This window comes from Bidens hawaiensis, unplaced genomic scaffold (assembly GCF_021521415.1).
Source record: "Bidens hawaiensis isolate Kalapana, Puna unplaced genomic scaffold, B.hawaiensis_p1.1 tig00050807_1, whole genome shotgun sequence".
In the NCBI taxonomy this organism is placed as follows: Eukaryota; Viridiplantae; Streptophyta; class Magnoliopsida; order Asterales; family Asteraceae; genus Bidens; species Bidens hawaiensis.
Genome location: NW_027499121.1, coordinates 20,229 through 46,759, shown reverse-complemented (window position 1 = coordinate 46,759; position 26,531 = coordinate 20,229). Strand labels below are relative to the sequence as shown.

The window sequence follows — 26,531 nt, the reverse complement described above, 5'->3', positions numbered from 1 at the left end:
CATTAAATTACCCAGATAGCTAGACTGTATTCGTTATCTGTTCCACTAAAAAAAAGGAAAGTATTAATTAAAAATAAAAAATAATAATAATAATAAAGTGCTTACAAGTTACAATATTATCAATTATGGCAAAAAATAATTTATATATATACACATGTAACCTGTCTTCTCTCTCTTCTTTTTTCTTTTTCAGTTTCCTCTTTCATTCTCTCTCTCTCTCCGCCAGAAAACTGCTCTTGTGTCGCCGGTAAACCGCTTATTTACCGGAATAAGTTCCACTTCGGTTAACAATTCGTGACGTCAGCAACAATACGCACCGGTAACAGCTGCCGGTGTCGGTTTTCAAAGCTTTAACTGTCCGATCTCCGCGCTACGAGAGAATGTGGCGGTGATACGTCACGAGATTCGTAATTTCCGGTTTAATTTTGCCGGTTTTTGTTGTTCGGTTTAGGTTTCGGTGAAGTTAGAGAAGACGGAGACGTCCGGTGAGTTCGTTCGGAATGAGATGGTATGATGACGTCATAATTATGTTTATTTTATTTAATTTTATTTATGTTCTGTATTTACGTTGAGATCTCTATCAATGTAGTTTTAATTGCAGTTTATGAATTATTTGTTGTTTAAAATGTGATTGATAATAATAATACTGTTCACTTGCTTTTCATCTGTTCAATATTGTTAGGAATTCGTTAGGTTAACTGTTTATAAATTGTACAGTAATTAGAATGGTGATTTGCTAGGGTTTTATGGTTTTAATTGCAGTTTATGAATTATTTGTTTATTTATTTATTTAAAATTGTTATTATTGGCCTAACATGTGATAATAATACTGTTCACTTGTTTTTAATCCGTTCAGTATTTGTTAGAAATTAGTTAGGTTAACTGTTCATAGGGGGTTGACTTTGTTAGGTTGGATTTTAGTTCTTTATGCAAGGTGTTTTTTTGTGACAATAATAATAATAATAATTCCTTTTACACTTCATCATGTCAGAGTTGAAGATTGAATTTGAATTCATGGAAGTCAATTATAGTTGACGGATTTGCTACATAACTGTTCAGAAGTCTTGAACAGTTATAACTGATTAACTGCCTTCTTGTACAGTGCAATTTTGACATGGAAATCTGACTTATAATATTATATACAAAGTTTTTGAATATCGTTGTTATTTTACACAATCTAGTGGCTATTGCGGTTTGTGAATTATGTATGCAGTTAAAATGTTATTGACCTTCTAATACGTGATAATAATATCGTTCACTTGTTTTTCATATGTTCAGTATTTGTTAGGAAATCGTTAGGTTAACTGTTCAAAGAATTTGTTAATAACTGTTGGAACAGTTAGTAACTGACTTATAATATGGTTTTGACAGGTGGAAGGAAGGGTTTGTCTCTCCAGAGAGGACACCTTACAATACCTGAAGCATAAGAGGCTTCAACGGATGAAAGCCGGCACTGCGAATGATGCTGCATTTGTGTCTAATCTAATGACTCGAAGTGGAGGAGATGCATTAAGAAGTTCTGCATCTTTTGGTGATAGAATATACAAGAATCCGGATCCATGTGGGAGAGAGAATAGTTTAAAACTCAAGGCTGAAAAGTTTGGTTTAGATGATCTTGATTTGACAGATAAAGTTCCAGAGTGCCCTGTATACTTTCCAAGTAAAGAAGAGTTTGAGGATCCTTTAGTTTATCTTCAAAAGATAGCCCCAGAAGCTTCAAAATTTGGTACTACTTCAACTCTTTTAAAAGATTTAAAGGGTTATCTTTTAAATATTTGTATTTTCAGGTATATGCAAGATTGTTTCGCCTTTGAGTGCTTCGGTTCCTGCTGGTACAGTTTTGACAAAAGAGAAACCTGGTTTTAAGTTTACTACACGAGTGCAACCTCTTCGTCTTGCTGACTGGAATACTGATGATAAAGTCACATTCTACATGAGTGGAAGGTGGGTAGCCTTTCATGTTAGCTGATATATTATTCTTATTAAGCTTGATTAATGGTTTTTATTCAACAGAAATTATACGTTCCATGATTATGAGAAACTGGCGAACAAGGTTTTTGCACGGAGATATTACAGTACCGGGTGTCTTCCTGTTTCCTACATGGAAAAAGAATTCTGGCATGAAATAGCGTGTGGAAAAACAGAAAGTGTTGAATATGCATGTGATGTTGATGGCAGTGCCTTTTCTTCTTCTCCCACTGATCAACTTGCAAGTAGCAAATGGAATTTAAAGGTTTTCATTTTGTTTCAACTTTTTGATTCTTTTAAATAATCGTTGTTGCATGTTTCTTACTTTACATTGTTTTTGTTTCTTTTCTGAATTCAGAAAGTCTCAAGACTGTCCCGTTCTACTCTACGTCTGCTTGAAACAACAATTCCGGTATGCATAACTTCAGATAAGACTTCTAAATATTTTTTTTTATATCCATTTAGTCATATTTTGTATTTTGCAGGGAGTTACTGAGCCTATGCTTTACATTGGGATGCTATTTAGCATGTTTGCTTGGCATGTAGAAGATCATTACTTATATAGGTATTTGATCTTGTTAAATAATATCCTTATATAATTTATCCACATCTGCCTCATGATATTTTTACATTTTGCAGCATGAATTATCATCATTGTGGAGCTGCTAAAACATGGTATGGTATTCCTGGTCATGCGGCTCTGGATTTTGAAAAGGTGGTTCGAGAACAAGTGTACACTAATGACATTTTATCAGTTGATGGGGAAGATGGTGCTTTTGATGTTCTTTTAGGAAAAACAACCCTATTTCCTCCAAACATATTATCACAACACAATGTTCCAGTTTATAAAGCTGTTCAGAAACCGGGAGACTTCGTGGTAACGTTCCCACGAGCATATCATGCTGGATTTAGTCACGGTATACTAATTTTTATAATCACTAAAATTCCCAATCTACAATATTTACTAATTTTTGATTCTAATGCTTGTATCATTTGCATATTTTAGGTTTTAATTGTACTGAGGCTGTGAATTTTGCAATTGGTGATTGGTTCTTGTTGGGATCAATAGCAAGTAATCGTTATGCGCTTTTAAACCGTGTACCTTTTCTTCCTCATGAGGAACTTTTATGCAAAGAAGCCATGATTCTGCATTCAAGTATGGAATATGAAGATCAATGCTGTGAAGATGGACTATCTCGTAGACACATTAAAGCAGCTTTTGTGAATTTGATTCGTTTCCAACATCGTATTCGTTGGTGTTTAATGAAATTAAAAGGGTACATGGGTGCTGCCACACATTCTCATGGAACCATTCTCTGCAGTGTTTGCAAACGCGATTGTTATGCAGCTTATATTAACTGCAGTTGTTATCTACACCCTGTCTGCCTTCGCCATGGTATATTGAGCTTTTACCTTTCTGTTTTACTTATTATAAAAATATATATATTTAATATGAAATAGAAATTATTAAAAAAATAGAAATTAAATAAAGAATATGTCCGTTTAGGCTGCTTTTAGCTCAATAAGTGAACCTTGGTCTCGGGCTCGTTTATTAAGGAACCTTATTTTTAGGTTCGAGCTCGAGTTGAGCTTTTAGGGAGCCGGTCTTGGAACAGTTCACAGAGTTAGGAACATTTTTTTGTCCATTTTCAAAATCATATAGGCATCAAATAAAGAAGTTATTACAATATTTATCTGAACATATGGATAAAGGATGTAGAAAGTTGCCTGTTAATTTGTAAATGGTAAAAAAAAAAAGAAAAGCCTAATAGTATCTTTGATGTGGATATATATTATTCTCTAAATCATAATATTGTTTAATTTTCCATTTCAGAGTTTAAGCAACTTAACCTACCTTGTGGAGACAAATTTACAATCTCTGTAAGGGACAATATACTAGACTTGGAAGATGTAGCCAAGAGATTTGAGCAGGAAAAAGATATTATAAATGAGGCTCAAATCCAATCTAAAGTTGCTACCGACATGATTCTACTATCTAAACTGCACCCACTAACCGAACACGAAGCATACAGTCCATATTGCAAAATCCTTTTCGGACTTGACATGAACAAGTTTGAGCCTAGCTACAGCCTTAAGCGGTGTGGTCATGAGATTCTGGATGCTTCTACAGTCTGTTCTTCATCAGAAAGCTTATCTTTAACTAACCATGTAAGATTACACTTATTAATAATGACTATTGTGAAACACACATCACATGGCATTTGGGATCTAATGAGAATGAGTTTTGGTATAGCAGGTACATGGTGATAGTAACTATACTGTAGATGCTAGAAATACGTGTCAAGAAAATGATGATTCTGACCCGGGAATGTTTCGGGTCAAACGTCGTTCCTCTTTAAAGTCAGAGCCCAGAAATGCAGATGATTCTATTCCTCCAGGTTTTGAAAATCAGGTAATGATCATTTTTAGCAATAAACTGAAAAAACTGAACCCAAACAAAAACAGATGGCTTGGTTTTATGTTTTCGTAAAAAACGAATTTTCAGTTCGGTTTTGGTTTTGAATGTGATTAAAACCAAAAAAGAAAAAAAACCGAAGCGAACCAAATTTATGGATTTTCATTTTTAGTTTTGAATGCTAAGTAATCCATAAGAATTTAATAAATAGTGTAACTCAAATATTTTTAGCCCAAATGCATAATAATAAATTGATTATTAATTATCAAAAATGGTTGAGTCCAAAACAAGTCAAAATCTAGTTTCTATAATGCATTTGTTTTAGATTTTCGATTACTGAATGATGCTTGTTCGTGTAGGGGCTAAAACGGTTGAAGCGAATACAACCCGAAGGAAGATCTCGGCCCCATTCAGCATCAGAGTGTTCCATTTACTCTAAAGAAGCCGATCAAAGTGTATCAACCAAAGCAACCACCACTCACATCTCAATTAAGTTCAAAAGAACGGGAAATGAAGAAGCCGTGAGTGAATACAAAGATTATAATTTGAACCACGAACTGGGAATAACAGCACGGGAACCACAGCCTCTAGAAAAAGGTCCAAGACGAATTAAAATCAAAGGCCCGTCAATTACAGGGTCGGAGAACACATCGTGTTGACTACTGATTTCTTAGAGCGTTGACTTTTCTAACTAGGATCCACATTGGGTTTCTAAGTTCTAACAAAGTGGAAGCAGTAGAAAATTGACCTCACACAAATTTTTAGGTGAAAGAAAGGTATTATTTTTTTTGTGCAGGCCTCAAATTGGGGTGTGATTGGCATGGTGGCGAATTTGTAACGGTTCTTGGTCCGGGTCCGGGTCCGTTTTAAGCGATCCGGTTGGAGATTCTTCTTTTCTTTTCTTTCGTTTTCAGCAAAATTTGGAGGTAAGTAGTCATGATCATTTTAACAGTCTCTTTTAATGTACATCTTTTTATTAACTGTTTAGTTTTTGTGAGATGAAAAGTGTCACAAAGTCTGCTTCTTTCATTCTTTTTTCAGCAATAAAGTACAGATATTGTTTTTAACCACTTTGTTCTAAAGTACCCATTTTTTAATGTCTTGTTACTTTACAAATTAAAGCGTATCGGTAAAGGTTGTACTTTATGCTTTATTGGTTGTAATCAATGCAAAACAAATGCACGTGTCGAATAGAAAATAATGAAGATTCTTGGATGACAATGGGCATAGGATTTGATTGATATGTATTCCAATGCTTATGAATCGAATTTGATGATCGTATGTGAGCATCCTTCAAGTGGGGTCCAGTAACTTGATGGATGGTGATTTTTAAAAAAATATACATATGTATAGTTGAATGTGATTCTTTGGTTAAAAGAGAAGTAAGAATGATTCTTTGGGTTGTAGAAAAGAAAGGATCCTGTTAAAGAGTGACAGTTGTGCCAAAATTATAGAAGATAATGCAAGTACACATTTTATATTTGAGAAACCATTATACAAAAATAAAATCAATCTGCCTTATGTTAAGGTAGATTCTATGTAGGTATTTCTGGTCTTTTGGTTATTAACAAAACTGGGTTTTTCGTTAAAGGCCAAAACTGGTTAATCTCAATAACTGGTTTCGACTACTAACCTAACTGGTTTTTGAGTGGAATACTCCTAACATATATAACCGGTTAAACTAATTAACCTATTGAAATTAACCTTATTACTGGTTGCTATAAACCTCCAAGTCAGCCTATGGTTAATTTCATAACCGAACCGGTTTCACCTATATTGGTAATAACCGGTTTCAGGTCAGCAGATTGAATAGTGGGTCCGTGCTGGGTTTAGTTAAGTTCATTGGATAACGGATTAATTGTGAGGTTGGGTTGAGCTCATATGTGAATTTTGGATCATACCTAGTTGAAAGGATAACATATTAGTGGTAAGGTTGGGTTGAGTTCATTTGTCTAAACGACAACTTAGACCTTCAACTATAAAGGAGGGGCCCATACCTTGCATGTCTTTCAACAGACCCGTGACTATTATGCGGTAAAATAACCACCTTATTAAAATGACTGGGAACTATTTTTTCGAACGAAAACTCACTCTTTAATCCTACTCTTAGATTGCAGCTATATGTCACCACGGGACTCTCTTTGGTACATTAAAATGACTGGAAATACTAGCCTACTAGGAGTATTCACTTAGTTAAATTAAATTCTATGCAATCACTTTTGCTAAAAATAAATTTGGTTAATATCACACGTTTTGTGCATGGGTAAAAACTAAAAAGCTATTTGCCTATTAATGTTTTCCAAAGTTTTTCAGAAACTTTTTAAAACAACACCCCAAGTTATGGGCGATGCCATGATGGTATGCAAAGTCAACAACACTATCTAAACACCCTTGATACTAGAGGCGGATACATGAATTTTTTGTACGGTGGCACAATACAGAGCGCCAGAGCAGCAAGGCGCTCGCTTCGACACGAGGGGAGGCGGATGAGAAGTCGAGCCTTGTCTCATGTCTGGGAGCCAGAAGGCTGATTGACAATGGCACAATGCATTAAAAAAAATCAGAAGTAGGCAATTAGGATTAGATTTTAATTGTTTTGGGCCTTGAGATTGAGATTTTGAATAGTTACCTCATGATTGATACAAGATTGGACAGTGGGCCTTGGCCCACCCTTCTAGCAATCTAAACCCGTCTATGGTTCTATGCTCTTGATACCACTTGCTATTTGGCCATAAGAGAAGAAAACTTGAAACATGATTAAAAAAGGAGTAAAGAAAATTATATTACTCTTCTTTGAGTCATGGTCAGGTTTTGCTTTTCTTATGTTTGATTAATTATAACTTTTTCTACAAATCGTGTCCAAATAGTGATTATAGGGGCCATGTTTTAAGAGCTTTAGTTTCCAAAGCTTTAGCTCTAACTCAGAAAAGGAAGCAAGAACTAAATGATGAAAACACAATATGCTCCCATTTGGGTTGAGATGAACCCAAGCCAAAAATCTGAATTTATTTCTCTATATATCGAGAATATATTTAAATTTGTTTAGAATTATTTTCTTTTACATATATGCACTTTTAAGCAGGACAATCACCAACCCTAATTTTACTAGCAAATCACATCTTTTTTTGGGCAATCATAGGAATTGAACCCTAACCATTTAAAATACCAAACTGATCCAACAACTTGTAACCGTCAGGCCTAAGTCCCTTTGATCGCATAGAATCTGAATTACATTTTTAGCACGTTTAATTCGTAGAATACGTTAGGATTAGAATATGAATTCAAGCAAATATTCATAGTTTTGTCGAGGAAGTTGTGAATGGCAAACCATTAGTTTCAGAATCAGAAGAAGCTGTTACAGACTGTTGGTACTTAAGTATGTGCGTTTCTCCGGTTGAGATTTTTCTAAATCCATTTCAAATTATGTTCTAATATACAACACCTCAATTCTTAATTATTCATAATGAAGAAGCGTGGATCGACTCACTGGTAGACGATCTACTTTCCTCGGGTGTGATTATACTATTTCACCGATGGTTTTCTTAGATCTGTGTTCTTCCACCTACAAAATGAACAGCACCGTCAACTTACCCCTCAGAAAGGGACAGAGGGGTCCTCTTTGGGGTAACCCTCCGGTGTGAGAATAAGTATTTGTGGGAGAAGATAATAATGTGTGAGTAAGGAAATCTGAAGAGTATTGCTTAATAGCTGAATACTCTGTAATTTGCTGTGATTGTGAGTGTTACTGACTGTAACTGTCTGTGAGTGAATGTAATTGAATCTGCTTGAATGTGAATGAATGAATGTCTCTCCTTGTGGAGTTGATGCTGTATTTATAGTGCTAGGGTTTCCACTGATTGGGCTCAGCCTTGTTGGCCTCCTCCAATTGCTCTGCGCCACGTGTCCTCTGGGACACCTGGTGCTTTCTCATTGGTTGTAATCACGTGGTAGCACATGTGTCATGCTGAGTTGTCCACCTTTCATTTGGCAGCTGTCACATCAGCATATTCTTATTCCTTAAAAAGATACCTTCTGGAAGGTTGTCTGACGTGCACAATCAAGGTTGCCCTAATCCTGATTTGGATAAGGACGAGGTTGATTATGTGCATGTGTGATATGCGCCAATCCTGAGGATGCGCGAGGTCTTCTCTTTTATTCTCACGCGCAGATGTTTCATGCGCAGATGTGATATGCGCCGCACGCTGATGCGCCACGCGCATATGTGAGATGCGCAAGCATATGTGATGCGCGAGCATATGTGTGCCTGGGCATATGATGCCTGAGCATGTGTGGTGCCTGGGCATATGATGCCTGAGCATGTGTGATGCCTGGGCATATGATGCCTGAGCATGTGATGTATGAGCATATGTGATATGCGCCATGCGCGTAGGTTTTGGCTTTGTGCCTTCATAATGTCTTGATTTCAAGCTTCTTGTCTATATCTTGTGGGTTGACCCGCCTTGCTCGGTGTTGAGGCGGGTACATACCTCTTCAAGCCCCCCCAGTCTAATGTGTGTCTTGTCTCGCGCGCGCGAGGCAAGATAGATATTAGACTTAACAGTTTGTTGTTTTAGTAGGGGTTTGTCTTTTTGTTGTTATTGTTCATCGTTGCGCGAAATTCTATCCTTTTGGTTGAAAACGAATCGTCTATGTACGTGATGGAGACGTGTCAGACCTTTCGTGTGCTCGAGGTGCTACAGTTGCCTTTCGTGTCCCCTCACATGCTGTCAGGGACACGTGTCGCGCTCGCGTTGGTCCGTTCCTGCGAGTGGTGGCGCGTGAACTCTGGCAGCAGCTGTAAAGTTTCTTTTCGTGTCCCCTCACACAGTGTCAGGGACACGTGTCGCGCTCGCGTTGGCTTACACCTGCGAGTGGGGGCGCGTGAAGTCCGATCAGCACCCATATTTCTCTCTCCTGGGCCTATAAAAGCCAGCCCTTAGAGTTTTTTTTTATCCTTCATCTTCTTGTATATCATTCAGAGGTCTTTCTTTCTTTCTTTGTCTTCCGATTACCTTTGTTCTGCTTCCAAATATCTGTTCTTCAGAAGTTTCCCCTGTTCGATTTTACAATTGTATGTCTGATAGTTCAGACAACACAATCTCCCCCATCCATTGCCGTAGAAAATCGTTAGTAATGTCTACATTGAAGAAGACCGGCAAGGGGAAGAAGGCTGCTGAGGGCTCATCGGAGGAGGTAGGGAGGACCAAGGCCGTGAAGAGGTGGAATGAAATCCCCTGCAAACTGAGGCAGGCGGATCTTGACAGCCTCATCGCCTCTCAGGGTTTTCCACCCCTGTTTGGCTGCATGTTGCCTGGGTCCGGGCAAACGGCGACGGACCCGCCTGCCGGCTATATATCCCTATATAGCCATTTTTTCACCCACTGCAACCTTCGTCTCCCGATGACAAGGTTTGTGGGTGCACTGCTTAAGTTCTATGGGATTCATATATCCCAAGTCCATCCGTTTGGACTTGTGCGCATGACTCACTTTGAGTTCATGTGCAAATCCCAGCGCGAGGAGCCCACCCCTCGGCGCTTTCAATTTTTTTACAAGCCCAAGATCCAAGATTCTTGGTTCTCCTTCATTCCTCGCAGTCAGAAGGTGAAGTGCTCCACTGTTTCATTCAAGAGCCTTCATGACTGGTCTGAGAGGTTTTTTTACATAAGGGCTGGTGTGATCCCCATCCGCATGACCATGCGCGCGATCACATCTGCGCCTGCGGATGTGGGTGTCCTCAAGAACCCAACTGGCGCCTGGGTTAATAAGCTGACCGCTGAACCATCCCCCGCCAAGAACATTTGTGAGGAGGCGCTGGTGGGGGTTGGGATGAGCAAGAGGTGGGCGGACAGCGCGCTTGAGCCCGTTATCCAAGTCGACGGGTTGTGTAAGTTTATCTCGTTGCTTTTTTTTTTTTTTTTTTCTGCGCGAATATAATTCTTTTTGCTGATATCACTTGACTTGTTTTGTGCAGTCACCAAGGAGTATATCCATGCCGCCTATGATGAGCACATGGAGGGTGGCTCCGTCGCGCTCGGCGCTGGGGAGGTTGGTTTCCCTGATCGCTTTGATGACATGTTCATCCCTGTTGATCTGGGATTTGTCTTCGACAGCGATGCGCCTGGTAAGCCTTTGTAGTTATGCATTTTCCCTTATAATACCAAATTTTGCTAACACTTCTGTTGTGTGTATTGTAGATGCGCTCGAAAATTACGAGCTGGAGCTCGCGGAAGAGGAGGAGGAAGAGGAGGCGCCCCAACTAAAGCGTAAAGCTAAGGGGAAGACTGGCGCAGGGGCCAGTAAGAAACAGAAAAAAGATGTTGCCCCTGTTGTTCCGGATCCTCCTACTCAGGCGGGGGGATTTGGGAAAACCCAGGAATTTACCACCAAGGTTTCCTTGGCTTCCCTGCCTCAAAAAGTGGGCAGACCTCCTGTCCACTTGAGGTATGGTGGCGCTACCTCCTCCCTTCCCGCGGCGGAAAAGGGAAGCGGTGTTGCGCCCTCGACAGGTATACTTTTCTTATCTTTTGCTTATCTTTTATGCTTCTATGAGCGCGATTCTGATAGAATTACTAATGAATCCTTGCTCACTCAAATGTTTGTAGAGCCGGCGATCGCGCAACAAGATACCGAGGCTGCGCCGGAGGTCGCTTCGAAGTCCCCTGTTTTACCCTCAAAGAAGGGTAGAATGGACTTCATGGCGATGTTTGCTTCGCGAACGGAGTTGCGCCAAGGTACGTATTGCGCTCTTATTTTCTGACTTTCTTTTAGATCAAGTCATGAACCATTTCTTTTTTGTTGATTTTTTCACAGAAGCCGTAGCTGGCGCACAAGCTTCTGGCGGCACTTCTGGCGCCGGTGCCAGCGCCGTTGGCTCTGCTCCTGCTCCTGCAAGCGATGATTCTCCCCTCATCGGGATTACTAAGGAGCAGGAGGCCGTTTTGCGCGCCGACTTGGCGGCGTCGAGACCTCCCTCACCTCCTCCTGCGCACAACCCTCCTCGCGAGACCGATTTTGGCTCTAGGTCGCAGGAGAAGAGGCCTATTTCAGAGGAGGATGAGGAGTTTGAAGTTGAAGACTCCGCTGGTGCCCGCGCCAGCCCTACAGCGCCACGAGGTTTCGCGGCAGAGCCTTCTCGTGGGGCTGGCGCTGACTTTTCTGCTTCATCCCCGCAGGTATAGGTTACTTTTTGTTCCGCTGCGCGGACTTCCATCTTAGTGTTTTGATGACTTAGATAATTTCTTTGTTTTTGCAGAAAGCCGATCACACTTACCGCCCGAGATGGAATATTACTGAAGATAGCACATTTCAGTCCATGGGGGTGTGTGCGGAATTCTGGGCTCATGCTGTGCCTCCATCTGAAAGGAGGTTCCAGGAGGACCGCGCTCGCGACGACCTGCTCAATGATCATATGTTTGCTGGGTCGGCCTTCATTGCTGCCTCCCAAGAGCTTCGCTCTGATTACGTAAATGTACGTGATGCTCTTGCGGAAGCCAAGCAAGAGGCTAAGGTGTTTGCTTGGCATCTTTCTGATGCTCGCGAGAGAGCTGAAAAGCTCCAGGCCGAGCTCAGTGAGAACAGAGCCAGTGCCAACAGCGCCTTCGTGAAGCGCGGTCATGAGCTTCAGGCTGCGCGGGAGAAGCTGCAGGCGGCGGAGGCGGATGCGGCCAAGTACGCGCGCAGAGCGCGCGACTTGGAGCTCGAGGCGGAGGCGCGTGACCAGGCTCTTGTCCAGTCTGTCACTGAAAATTCTTCACTGGAGAGTGAGGTTGCGCGCCTGAAGAAGGAGCTGGCGGCCGCGCAGGCCGATAAAGATGAAGCCCTGGCGACGGCAGCGTCTAGCCAGGAAGCACTTGATGCTGCGCGGGCGGAAAAAGAAGAAATCTTGGCTGCAACAGCGTCCGACAAAGAGGAGCTAAAAAAGACTAAGGAAACTGTTGAGTTATTAAACTCTCAGGTCCCTGCCCTCGAGACGTCTGTTGCTGGCCTCGCGCAGGATCGCCACTGGCTGATCTCACAGGGCATGACTCGTTGCGCTTACGCGATGAAATACTCAGGCGAGTTTCAGGCCCTGGTGATGGATTGCAACGCTGCCGCGCGCTTGGTGGGCCGAGCTGAAGGGTTCACGGATGGTTACGAATATGGCATGTTGAAGAAGAACCCATCCGAGTACCCTTATCAGAGCGACGCTGCCTGCGCGGAAATGGCCGCGATGGGGGAGAAGTATATGAATATTCTCATTCCCATCCTTGCGCAGGTATTTTAACCTTAATGAGATTACCTTGACTTTTTTTTCTAAGTCTTTTTGTACTCATATTTTTGCTTATGATTTGCAGATATCTGCGCTTGCTGACCAGCCCGACCTCGCCGCGCTAAAGAAATTACTTGACGAGTGCGAAGGGGCTGGCGGCGACGATGGCGCGGAGAATGCTGGCGTTGCTAGCGGCTCTGGCGTGGCCAAAGGATCCGCTCCTGACACTGTTGTGCTGGAAGACTCCATACAAGATGAACAACTTGACTATGGTCAGTTTGGAGATGATGAGGAGCAGGCTGCGCCAGATGCTGAGGGCGATGATGAGGATGATGAAGAGGCTGATGTCAACGTGGAGACTTGAGAAGCCCTTCATGTTTTTTATTTTTATTTGTAGTTTGTATTTCATCTTGTAAACTTGTAAATTTCAATACTTTTGAATGAAATTCTGTTTTTCCCTTCTTCGCATCTTGCGCACTCGCATTCATCTCTTTATATCGCATGTTTGCTTGTCGAATATAAGATATGCTTGCACGTTGGAATAAGAACAAGGTTGTAAGGAATTTATTATACTTAACCCTTGTCATATTGTAAGTGATTTTGCCATATCTTGATTATGTTGACACGTGTCTTGGCGCTTTCATTATTCCTCTTTTGCGCGACGTTATCGCGCGTTTATGGAATTATGAGTTTTTTAGCCTTTACGTGTCAATATGTGTTACTTAGATATCCATTACAGTTTTATGCGCGACCCCAACCTGAGACCTTAACAACTATGTTTTGGCATTTGCTTTGCCTTAGTTGTGTTTAGGTGTTTTATGGTCAGGCTGCGCAGTATGTAGGATGGATGTTGTGAGTGATTTGAGCTAAGGCTCACATTATTGGGCTAAGGCCCTGACGTTTTAGAGTTAAGACTCTTTAACGCGTTTGCGCATGTATGTTTTACTTCGTTTTATTTTGTTTTGATGTCAATACAATGTTATCATATTGCTCAAAATTAATAAAGGGAAGTGTGAAACATGTATGCGAAAGGTAATAGAATTGGGCTAAGGCCCTGACGCTTTAGAGTTAAGACTCCTTAACGCGTTTGAGCTTGAAGCTCGCGCATGTATGTTTTACCTCGTTTTATTTCGTTTTGATGTCAATACAATGTTGTGATATTGCTCAAAACTAATAAAGGGAGGTGTGAAACATGTATGCAAAAGGTAATAGAATCCACATTAATAGAAGATAGCGTGTATCATTATTCATAATGGCTTAAAAAGCCTTGGTTACAAACTTGACATTTACATGAAACATTTTCTAAGCTGTGCCGCGTTCCATGCGCGCGGGATCTTCTTTCCATTCAAATCTTTTAAAGCATATGCGCCTTTCCCCAATTCTTCTGAGATTTGATAAGGTCCCTCCCAATTGGGGGACATTTTTCCCGGGGGTATCGCGCGGCTAGCTTCATTGTTTCGAAGGACAAATTCATTTTTCTTGAAGTGGCATTCTTTCACGGGCTGGTAGTAATATTTTTTCAGTTTTTTCTTGTACTTGGCTTCACTGATGATAGCCGCCTCTCTGCGCCCTTCAAGTAAGTTGAGATCCAACCTCCTTTCGCGCTCGTTATCAGTCTTGTTCATCATGAGCACTCTATGGGATGGGCATCCAATTTCTGCTGGAATCATTGCCTCTGTTCCATAGGTTAGGCTGAACGGGGATTCGCCATTGCTGGTTTTGCTTAATGTCCTGTGTGCCCACAGGACATTAGGTAGCTCTTCAACCCACGAATGGGATTCTCCCTCCAACCTTTTCTTCAGCCCATTTAACAAGCTTTGATTCGCGCGCTCCACTTGGCCATTCCCCTGAGGGTGATATACCGAAGTGAAGATTTGGTTGATGCGCAATTCCTTGAGCCAGCTGGATATCTTCTTGTCAGTGAATTGCTTGCCATTATCGCTCACAATTTCCATGGGCAAGCCAAAACGGCATATGATGTGGCTCCAGATAAACTGCTTCATCGCTTCGGCTGTGATTTTTGCTAGTGGCTTGGCTTCAACCCATTTCGTGAAATAGTCTACTGCCACTACCAAAAATTTTACCCGCCCTTGCGCTTGCGGAAGGGGACCCACAATGTCGATTGCCCATTTGTGGAAGGGCCATGCAGAGGTCACTGGAATTAGGTTGTTCTTTGGCCGCATGGTGTTTGGCGCATAGCTCTGGCATGCTTTGCATTTTTGGATCTCTTTTAGAGCGTCCAAGTACATGCCAGGCCAATAGTAACCTGCGCTCATTGCCTTGGCAACCACCATGCGCGGGCCAGCATGTATTCCACAGATTCCTTCATGTATCTCTCTGATCACATAGCTTGATTCCTCAGCATCTAGGCATTTCATGAGCGGCCCAAGATAAGAGCGTCGATATAATGTACCATCAAGCAGTTCATAATTCTGCGCCTTGTGTCTTATCTTCCTCGCTTGCGCGCGATCATCTGGTACCTTTCCCTCCTTCAAGAATTCCATTATTGGAGTTATCCATGATGAAGGGGTTGTATGAATTACCAGGACAGACTTTGCTACCACCGACGGATTGCTCATTACTTCTACCCTGACATCTTTGCCAAAATGATCAAAACTGGTTGATGCCATCTTACTCAGCGCGTCTGCAGATTTGTTTTCACTGCGCGGAATATGAATAATTCTGAAGCAGTCAAATTGCTCGATGAGCTTTTTCGTCTGCTCTAGATATAGAGGCATGGTGTTCTCCTTGGCATCATAAAGGCCATTGACCTGTGCTGCTACCAAGTATGAATCAACATGGGCCTCTAGCTTTTTAACTCCGAATTTTTGCGCGATGCGCAGGCTAGCCAGCAGGGCTTCATACTCAGCCTCATTTTTGGTGCTTTTGAAGTCCAACCTGATGGCGTAAGTATATTCATGATTCTCTGGATCCACCAGTTTTAGGCCTGCGCCGGACCCTTCGTTGTTTGAAGCTCCGTCAGTGAACAATCTCCACACATTTTCTTCGTCATTGGCTCGCGGAGGATCTACCTCGCGCTGAGCCTCTTCAATTTTTCCTTCGGGGACCTCGGCAATGAAATCAGCCAAGACTTGTCCCTTTATTGCTGGACGGGGCTTATAGGCGATCGTGTGCTCGCCTAATTCCAGCGCCCACTTTGTCAGCCTTCCTGAGAGCGCGGGGCGCCGCAAAACTTGCTGGATGTTGTAACCAGTCAGAACTTCAATGGGATGACCATTGAAATATTTATGAAGCTTGCGCGACGCGTGTGTTAGTGATAAAACTAACTTTTCCATGATGGAGTAGCGCGTCTCAGGATCTGTCAGCACCCGACTCACATAGTATATTGGCGTTTGGATTCCCTTGCGATCCACCAATAATACTGCGCCGATGGCGCGCTCTCCTGCTGATAGGTATAATGTCAAAGTTTCACCAGGAAGTGGAGCTGTGAGCGCGGGCAGATTTATCAAACACTCTTTTATCTCCCTTAAAGCTTGCTCGGCCTCAGGAGTCCATTTGAATTGGCTTTTCTTTAAGCAATTCCTCAATGTGTTGACAAATGGGGTAGATTTGCTTGCATGGTTCGCTAGGAACCTGTTGATTGAAACCAATCTACCATTCAGCTTCTGGACTTCTTTCATGGTGGATGGCGAAGGCATGTCAAGGATGGCCTCCACCTTCTCAGGGTTCACCTTGAAACCATCCTTGGTGACCATTACACCTAGAAATTTTCCCTCTAGTACGCCGAAAGTACATTTGCTCGGATTGAGCTTCATGTTAACTTCCTTTAGGCGCCCAAGGGTTTCTTCGATGTCTTTGAGCATTTGCTTTTCCTCCCTGCTCTTGATCACCAAATCATCCACATAGACTTCTAGGTTTCTTCCGATTTGCTCGCTGAAAACGGCATCCATAAGTCTTTGGTAGGTGGCGCCCGCATTCTTCAAACCAAAGGGCATTTTTGTGTAGCAAAAAACACCCTTGTCGGTTCTAAATGCGGTCTTGTCCTCATCTTGTGGTGCCATTTGAATCTGGTGATAGCCTTTGTAGGCATCCAGGAAACATTTGAGTTTGAATGGCGCCACGGAGTCCACCTTTGCATCTTTGTTTGGGAGAGGGTAACAATCTTTTGGGCACGCTTTGTTGAGGTCCTTGAAGTCAATGCACATCCTCCACGACCCGTTACTTTTCTTTACCATCACAGGATTGGCTACCCACGTCTGGTATCGTATCGGGCGGATGATGTTTGCGCGCAGTAAATCCTCAACCTGCTCATTCATGGCCCTCGCTTTCTCATCCCCCATTACTCTCTTCTTTTGAGCAATTGGCTCTACAGACTTGAAGGTGTTGAGAGAATGCTGCGCCAGGTCTCGCGGAACCCCAGTCATATCAGAGTGTTGCCACGCGAAGACCGACATATATGCTATGAGCAATCTTTTCATTCTCACCCTCGTGTCGTCTGATATCGTTGCGCCAATTGTGATCTTCTGCTCCGGGAATTTTGGGTTGAGAATCCATTCCTCTGGCGCGTTGTCTGCCATTGGAAGTTTCATTCTCCCCTCCCGCGGAGTATTTGTCACTGCACACAAATGATCCCGGTATACAAAAGTTACACCTGTTGGTGTTGGGAACCCCAACGCGCCGTGCGCTGGCGACGGTATGGCGTTGAATTGGGCAATCGTTTCCCTACCCAAGATCATATTGTGGCAAGAAGTGGTGGGCAGGACCAAGAAGTTGACTACTTCGGCTCGCTTGTGTTTCTCATCCCCCATAGTTAGCTCAAATTGTATTTGACCTAGGGGATGAATGATTTCATTTGAAACACCAGAGATTGGTGCATTCACAATTTCAAGCCTCGCTTGGTCTGCCGGATCCAGTTTTCTGAAACATTGCTCATACATGATGTCTGATTCGCTGCCAGTGTCCACCAGGACTTTTGACACTTCGTAATGAGCAATGTGTGTAGTGATAACAAGAGGACTGCTGATGGAAGGGCCTCCCCTGATTCTTGGGAAGATGACTTGCTGTTCGCGCCAATCTCCTTGGATTTGCGCGCTTCTCTTTCTTGATGTCTGCCCTTGCCTTCCTCCCTCGGCTACACAGATTCTTTTGTACTTTTTGCTGGCTGAGGCTCCTGATTGTTCATCGTCTGGTCTTGAGTTTTTCACCAGGTGAGCCAGCTTGCCTGATTTCACGTCCTTTTCAATTGCATCCTTCAAGTGGTGGCATGCATCAGTGTTGTGCCCTGTGGATTGTGAAATTCACATTACTTGCCACTGTCTGATGGTCCCTTGTAGTGTAGTGGCTTGGGGCTTTTGAATTGGACATTCTCAGTGCTTAACACCTGTGAAGGCGTTTTAGTTAGGGGAGTCCATATTCTTGGCAGAGGTCTGCTAGGATCTCTGCCGCCTTCCCTCTTGTCACCCTCCCCGCGATTACGTACATCTTTTTGGGGCTGGGGTGAGCTTGGTTGCGCCTGTTTTTCTGCGGAAGAAAAACTGGTTGGTTGCAACCTGGACCATACAGAGTTCTGCTTGCCCCTTTTTTCTTTGCTGCGCGGTGACTCAGCTTGATGCGCTCTTTCTCTTGCCCTATCTTGGGCAATTTGTTTTTCATTTCTCGCGAAGACTCGCGAGGCTTCCATTAACTTGGCCCACGTGGTGGGCATGCCATCTCTGCTTACGAGAGCTCGGCGGAGTTGATCACTGCGCGCGCCTTGTATAAAGGCCACGCGCAGTAGTTGCTCAGTGATCCCTCCGATTGCCAGAGACTCCTGATTGAAACGAGTGATGTAGTCTTCAATCGTTTCATCATTCCTGCGCACGCAGTGCATGATGTCATCAGGGTCGCGCGTGTGTCTGCGCTGCTGTACGAAGTGGGCTTGGAATTTTTCCAATAGTTCCTCGAACCCATCAATTTGCCCAGTCGGCAAGCTCTCGAACCAGACACGCGCCGCGCCCGTGAGGCAGCGAGCAAACATGTGACACCATGTTGGCATCGTCCAGCTCTCTAGGTTTCCCGTGTTGTAAAAACCTTGCAAGAAATCGTCTGGATCTGTTGTGCCGTCATATTTACCCAAACCACTTGGCATCTTGGTTTTGTGCTGGATGAGAGCCTGCGCGATGCGCGCAGTGAACTTTGAATGTTTCACCAAGATGGCTGGTCTATACGGTGTGGTTACGTCCACTTGCCCTCTAACTGGTGGGCTGTACGGCATGTGCAGATCCAGATCGGCTCTGGCTCCAGGCGCCATGTTCACAGGCGCGCGGAGCTGTGAGCCTCCTGCATGAGTATCTCGTGTCTTCCTCATGCTGTGCACTTCTTCATCACTGAACTCAGTGTGTGCAGTGTGAACAGAATGTCCTTCTTCCGGCGCGCGCGGCCTTTTTGTTCCATGAACAGTTTGCTTATCAAGCGCTTGCCTTTGTGTTAAGTCGGCTAGCTTTTTCTGTTTGACCATCTCATTATACTTGTCCATTAGGCGCCGTTGCTCATTTATGAGCCATTCTTTGGGGTCATTAGTTTCATCTTCTGGACCCATTGGTCCTTTTTGTTTCGCGCCGGCAAGATTTTGTAACGTAAGATCGTCTGGAGGAGTTTCAGTCTAGTCATGAGGAGTTGTGATGAAAGGACGGTTACTGGTGGCGCGCGTAGAATCACGCGGCGCCCTCAGAAACTGTTGTCCCTCATTAACATCCTCACGTTCAATATCCTCCAGAACTTGATCAACGTTATGAACGCCAGAAACCATGGTGAAAATTGGTTTTTTTATAGATCTGATGAGATCTTGTTGCCGTTGTAACAGTGGATGGCGCCAATGAAGAAGCGTGGATCGACTCACTGGTAGACGATCTACTTTCCTCGGGTGTGATTATACTATTTCACCGATGGTTTTCTTGGATCTGTGTTCTTCCACCTACAAAATGAACAGCACCGTCAACTTACCCCTCAGAAAGGGACAGAGGGGTCCTCTTTGGGGTAACCCTCCGGTGTGAGAATAAGTATTTGTGGGAGAAGATAATAATGTGTGAGTAAGGAAATCTGAAGAGTATTGCTTAATAGCTGAATACTCTGTAATTTGCTGTGATTGTGAGTGTTACTGACTGTAACTGTCTGTGAGTGAATGTAATTGAATCTGCTTGAATGTGAATGAATGAATGTCTCTCCTTGTGGAGTTGATGCTGTATTTATAGTGCTAGGGTTTCCACTGATTGGGCTCAGCCTTGTTGGCCTCCTCCAATTGCTCTGCGCCACGTGTCCTCTGGGACACCTGGTGCTTTCTCATTGGTTGTAATCACGTGGTAGCACATGTGTCATGCTGAGTTGTCCACCTTTCATTTGGCAGCTGTCACATCAGCATATTCTTATTCCTTAAAAAGATACCTTCTGGAAGGTTGTCTGACGTGCACAATCAAGGTTGCCCTAATCCTGATTTGGATAAGGACGAGGTTGATTATGTGCATGTGTGATATGCGCCAATCCTGAGGATGCGCGAGGTCTTCTCTTTTATTCTCACGCGCAGATGTTTCATGCGCAGATGTGATATGCGCCGCGCGCTGATGCGCCACGCGCATATGTGAGATGCGCGAGCATATGTGTGCCTGGGCATATGATGCCTGAGCATGTGTGGTGCCTGGGCATATGATGCCTGAGCATGTGTGGTGCCTGGGCATATGATGCCTGAGCATGTGATGCATGAGCATATGTGATATGCGCCATGCGCGTAGGTTTTGGCTTTGTGCCTTCATAATGTCTTGATTTCAAGCTTCTTGTCTATATCTTGTGGGTTGACCCGCCTTGCTCGGTGTTGAGGCGGGTACATACCTCTTCACATAAATTCAACAATCATATGATTGCATCATACATAGCAACAATATTTAGCATATCTAACGCAAAAACTATAAAAATAATCCCAACACTATCACCACAAAACAATTCACAAAACACTACCCCACCAACCAGTCTCACGACCAACATTAATCCCATGTCTCAGAGTAAATCAAATCAGTTGGTGTCAGGATTTGATCCAAGGACCCATCTCACTATCACGAGGACTCAATTTCGCAACTTACGATCACCACCATTACCATTACGGGTTCGAACAAACCCTAACCCTTCACCGGCAACATTATTCGTAAACTCAACCATTGGCATTCTTTCCAACCCCTCTTCCTTCACACCACCCATACCCTTTCATATACGCCATTGCAAAGTCTTCCACCTTAACATCATCAAACTCTCTTAATCCATCATCATCTGGCAGCCTTTGCAAATCACTTTTTAGTTTCATTAGCATCAAATGATCAATGGAAGATGTTGGGTTAGCATGAGAAGTGATGGGTTGGGTTTGTGGGGTCCATTGGTTGGGGATTATTAAGGGTGGTTTGGTTGGGGTGTTGGATGGGTCAAAGTGTGTGATGAATTCTTGGTTTGTGGGTTCATCTAAGGAAGAAGAATGAAGAGGTATGTACCCGCCTCAACACCGAGCAAGGCGGGTCAACCCACAAGATATAGACAAGAAGCTTGAAATCAAGACATTATGAAGGCACAAAGCCAAAACCTACGCGCATGGCGCATATCACATATGCTCATGCATCACATGCTCAGGCATCATATGCCCAGGCACCACACATGCTCAGGCATCATATGCCCAGGCACCACACATGCTCATGCATCATATGCCCAGGCACACATATGCTCGCGCATCACATGTGCTCGCGCATCTCACATATGCACGTGGCGCATCAGCGCGCGGCGCATATCACATCTGCGCATGAAACATCTGCGCGTGAGAATAAAAGAGAAGACCTCGCGCATCCTCAGGATTGGCGCATATCACACATGCACATAATCAACCTCGTCCTTATCCAAATCAGGATTAGGGCAACCTTGATTGTGCACGTCAGACAACCTTCCAGAAGGTATCTTTTTAAGGAATAAGAATATGCTGATGTGACAGCTGCCAAATGAAAGGTGGACAACTCAGCATGACACATGTGCTACCACGTGATTACAACCAATGAGAAAGCACCAGGTGTCCCAGAGGACACGTGGCGCAGAGCAATTGGAGGAGGCCAACAAGGCTGAGCCCAATCAGTGGAAACCCTAGCACTATAAATACAGCATCAACTCCACAAGGAGAGACATTCATTCATTCACATTCAAGCAGATTCAATTACATTCACTCACAGACAGTTACAGTCAGTAACACTCACAATCACAGCAAATTACAGAGTATTCAGCTATTAAGCAATACTCTTCAGATTTCCTTACTCACACATTATTATCTTCTCCCACAAATACTTATTCTCACACCGGAGGGTTACCCCAAAGAGGACTCCTCTGTCCCTTTCTGAGGGGTAAGTTGACGGTGCTGTTCATTTTGTAGGTGGAAGAACACAGATCCAAGAAAACCATCGGTGAAATAGTATAATCACACCCGAGGAAAGTAGATCGTCTACCAGTGAGTCGATCCACGCTTCTTCATTGGCGCCATCCGTGGGACAACGGCAACAAGATCTCATCAGATCTATAAAAAAACCAATTTTCACCATGGTTTCTGGCGTTCATAACGTTGATCAAGTTCTGGAGGATATTGAACGTGAGGATGTTAATGAGGGACAACAGTTTCTGAGGGCACCACGTGATTCTACGCGCGCCACCAGTAACCGTCCTTTCATCGCAACTCCTCATGACCAGACTGAAACTCCTCCAGACGATCTTACGTTACAAAATCTTGCCGGCGCGAAACAAAAAGGACCAATGGGTCCAGAAGATGAAACTAATGATCCTAAAGAATGGCTCATAAACGAGCAGCGGCGTCTAATGGACAAGTATAATGAGATGGTCAAACAGAAAAAGCTAGCCGACTTAACACAAAGGCAAGCGCTTGATAAGCAAACTGTTCATGGGACAAAAAGGCCGCGCGCGCCGGAAGAAGGACATTCTGTTCACACTGCACACACTGAGTTCAGTGATGAAGAAGTGCACAGCATGAGGAAGACGCGAGATACTCATGCAGGAGGCTCACAGCTCCGCGCACCTGTGAACATGGTGCCTGGAGCCAGAGCCGATCTGGATCTGCACATGCCGTACAGCCCACCAGTTAGAGAGCAAGTGGACGTAACCACACCGTATAGACCAGCCATCTTGGTGAAACATTCAAAGTTCACTGCGCGCATCGCGCAGGCTCCCATCCAGCACAAAACCAAGATGCCAAGTGGTTTGGGTAAATATGACGGCACAACAGATCCAGACGATTTCTTGCAAGGTTTTTACAACACGGGAAACCTAGAGAGCTGGACGATGCCAACATGGTGTCACATGTTTGCTCGCTGCCTCACGGGCGCGGCGCGTGTCTGGTTCGAGAGCTTGCCGACTGGGCAAATTGATGGGTTCGAGGAACTATTGGAAAAATTCCAAGCCCACTTCGTACAGCAGCGCAGACACACGCGCGACCCTGATGACATCATGCACTGCGTGCACAGGAATGATGAAACGATTGAAGACTACATCACTCGTTTCAATCAGGAGTCTCTGGCAATCGGAGGGATCACTGAGCAACTACTGCGCGTGGCCTTTATACAAGGCGCGCGCAGTGATCAACTCCGCCGAGTTCTCGTAAGCAGAGATGGCATGCCCACCACGTGGGCCAAGTTAATGGAAGCATCGCGAGTTTTCGCTAGGAATGAAAAACAAATTGCCCAAGATAGGGCAAGAGAAAGAGCGCATCAAGCTGAGTCACCGCGCAGCAAAGAAAAGAGGGGCAAGCAGAACTCTGTATGGTCCAGGTTGCAACCAACCAGTTTTTCTTCCGCAGAAAAGCAGGCGCAACCAAGCTCACCCCAGCCCCAAAAAGATGTTCGTAATCGCGGGGAGGGTGACAAGAGGGAAGGCGGCAGAGATCCTAACAGACCTCTGCCAAGAATATGGACTCCCCTCACTAAAACGCCTTCACAGGTGTTAAACACTGAGAATGTCCAATTCAAAAGCCCCAAGCCACTCCACTACAAGGGACCATCAGACAGTGGCAAGTACTGTGAATTTCACAAGTCCACAGGGCACAACACTGATGCATGCCACCACTTGAAGGATGCAATTGAAAAGGACGTGAAATCAGGCAAGCTGGCTCACCTGGTGAAAAACTCAAGACCAGACGATGAACAATCAGGAGCCTCAGCCAGCAAAAAGTACAAAAGAATCTGTGTAGCCGAGGGAGGAAGGCAAGGGCAGACATCAAGAAAGAGAAGCGCGCAAATCCAAGGAGATTGGCGCGAGCAGCAAGTCATCTTCCCAAGAATCAGGGGAGGCCCTTCCATCAGCAGTCCTCTTGTTATCACTACACACATTGCTCATTACGAAGTGTCAAAAGTCCTGGTGGACACTGGCAGCGAATCAGACATCATGTATGAGCAATGTTTCAGAAAACTGGATCCGGCAGACCAAGCGAGGCTTGAAATTGTGAATGCACCAATCTCTGGTGTTTCAAATGAAATCATTCATCCCCTAGGTCAAATACAATTTGAGCTAACTATGGGGGATGAGAAACACAAGCGAGCCGAAGTTATCAACTTCTTGGTCCTGCCCACCACTTCTTGCCACAATATGATCTTGGGTAGAGGAACGATTGCCCAATTTAACGCTATACCGTCGCCAGCGCACGGCGCGTTGGGGTTCCCAACACCAACAGGTGTAACTTTTGTATACCGAGATCATTTGTGCGCAGTGACAAATACTCCGCGAGAGGGGAGGATGAAACTTCCAATGGCAGACAACGCGCCAGAGGAATGGATTCTCAACCCGAAATTCCCGGAGCAAAAAATAACAATTGGCGCTACGATATCAGACGACGCGAGGTGGAGAATGAAAAGGTTGCTCACAGAATATATGTCGGTCTTCGCGTGGCAACACTCTGATATGACTGGGGTTCCGCGAGACCTGGCGCAACATTCTCTCAACACCTTCAAGTCTGTAGAGCCAATTGCTCAAAAGAAGAGAGTCATGGGGGATGAGAAAGCGAGGGCCATGAATGAACAGGTTGAGGATTTACTGCGCGCAAACATCATCCGCCCGATACGATACCAGACGTGGGTAGCCAATCCTGTGATGGTAAAGAAAAGTAACGGGTCGTGGAGGATGTGCATTGACTTCAAGGACCTCAACAAAGCGTGCCCAAAAGATTGTTACCCCCTCCCAAACATCGATGCAAAGGTGGATTCCGTGGCGCCATTCAAACTCAAATGTTTCCTGGATGCCTACAAGGGCTATCACCAGATTCAAATGGCACCACAAGATGAGGACAAGACCGCATTTAGAACAGACAAGGGTGTTTTTTGCTACACAAAAATGCCCTTTGGTTTGAAGAATGCGGGCGCCACCTACCAAAGACTTATGGATGCCGTTTTCAGCGAGCAAATCGGAAGAAACCTAGAAGTCTATGTGGATGATTTGGTGATCAAGAGCAGGGAGGAAAAGCAAATGCTCAAAGACATCGACGAAACCCTTGGGCGCCTAAAGGAAGTTAACATGAAGCTCAATCCGAGCAAATGTACTTTCGGCGTACTAGAGGGAAAATTTCTAGGTGTAATGGTCACCAAGGATGGTTTCAAGGTGAACCCTGAGAAGGTGGAGGCCATCCTTGACATGCCTTCGCCATCCACCATGAAAGAAGTCCAGAAGCTGAATGGTAGATTGGTTTCAATCAACAGGTTCCTAGCGAACCATGCAAGCAAATCTACCCCATTTGTCAACACATTGAGGAATTGCTTAAAGAAAAGCCAATTCAAATGGACTCCTGAGGCCGAGCAAGCTTTCAGGGAGATAAAAGAGTGTTTGATAAATCTGCCCGCGCTCACAGCTCCACTTCCTGGTGAAACTTTGACATTATACCTATCAGCAGGAGAGCGCGCCATCGGCGCAGTATTATTGGTGGATCGCAAGGGAATCCAAACGCCAATATACTATGTGAGTCGGGTTGTGACAATCGTCAATTTCAGGTTAACCCCGTTAACTCAACTCCGTCAATTCAAACTTTAAGATCGTTGAATCTATAACGCACACTTCATTACATTTAAACTAGGGTTTAAATGACGCTTAACACTTACTACATGTGTAGTCTTTCGGGATTTGCACCGAAACGCAAACGAGTTGACGCGAACGATTGATAAATAAACGACAAACGTTAAAACACTAATTATGTGATAATTATGTGTTAGGTAAATGTGTGTTACTTGATTGTTATGTGGAATGTTAAACAAGAAACAAGAACCAACTAGTTTAGGCTATAGATGTAACACTTGAAAGATTAGGGACTAGAGTGTAACTTGTATTATTATAAATATAACCTATTCATAAAACCCTAACCTATTAACCCCCCACCCGATCGGCCTCTCTCCCTCCTTGCTCCCTCACGGCTGCCGTCCACAAGAACACACATACACACATCAAATCAAGTGATTAATCCAAGAACTAGGTGCTAGGAAGGTATACTTGATCACCTCTTACCTCTTTGTTGTTTAATTTTGATGTTTAATGGGTTAAGTATAAACCCTAATCGGCCGATTATGTTCATGTATATGATTGATATGATTGTTGTTAGTTGGATAATGGATTGATAACTAGATTGATGTTGTTGCATGGTTCATTGTTGTCTTTGATTTGAGTTAAAACACAAACCCTAATCTTGTATGTATGGTGTAATTGAGATGCATGGATAGTAGTATTAGTGTCTAGCATGTTATATGAGTTATTTGTGATCCATGGCTAGTGAAATTGTTAAGTTTTGAGGTGAACAGAATCTGGACAGAATGTGTATATGATGTTCAAGTGACTGTAACGAGGTGTAAACGTGAAAATTGGTTGAGATTGTGGTTACTGCAGTAAACTAGGTTGAGTCTAGTTTTC

The 26,531-nt window shown here is 43.8% G+C and overlaps 1 protein-coding gene across 1 annotated transcript; it reads left to right on the top strand.

The window, feature by feature from the left end:
- The first annotated feature begins 374 nt into the window (after positions 1-374).
- LOC143598771 (lysine-specific demethylase JMJ13-like) lies at positions 375-5,043 on the top strand. The gene is made up of 11 exons (XM_077076908.1): positions 375-508; positions 1,372-1,726; positions 1,788-1,944; positions 2,014-2,233; positions 2,327-2,380; positions 2,454-2,533; positions 2,608-2,885; positions 2,975-3,364; positions 3,803-4,137; positions 4,226-4,381; positions 4,744-5,043. Exons 1-11 carry the CDS (start codon positions 506-508, stop codon positions 5,041-5,043), a joined length of 2,328 nt encoding a protein of 775 aa, XP_076933023.1. The 5' UTR covers positions 375-505.
- Positions 5,044-26,531: the final 21,488 nt, after the last annotated feature.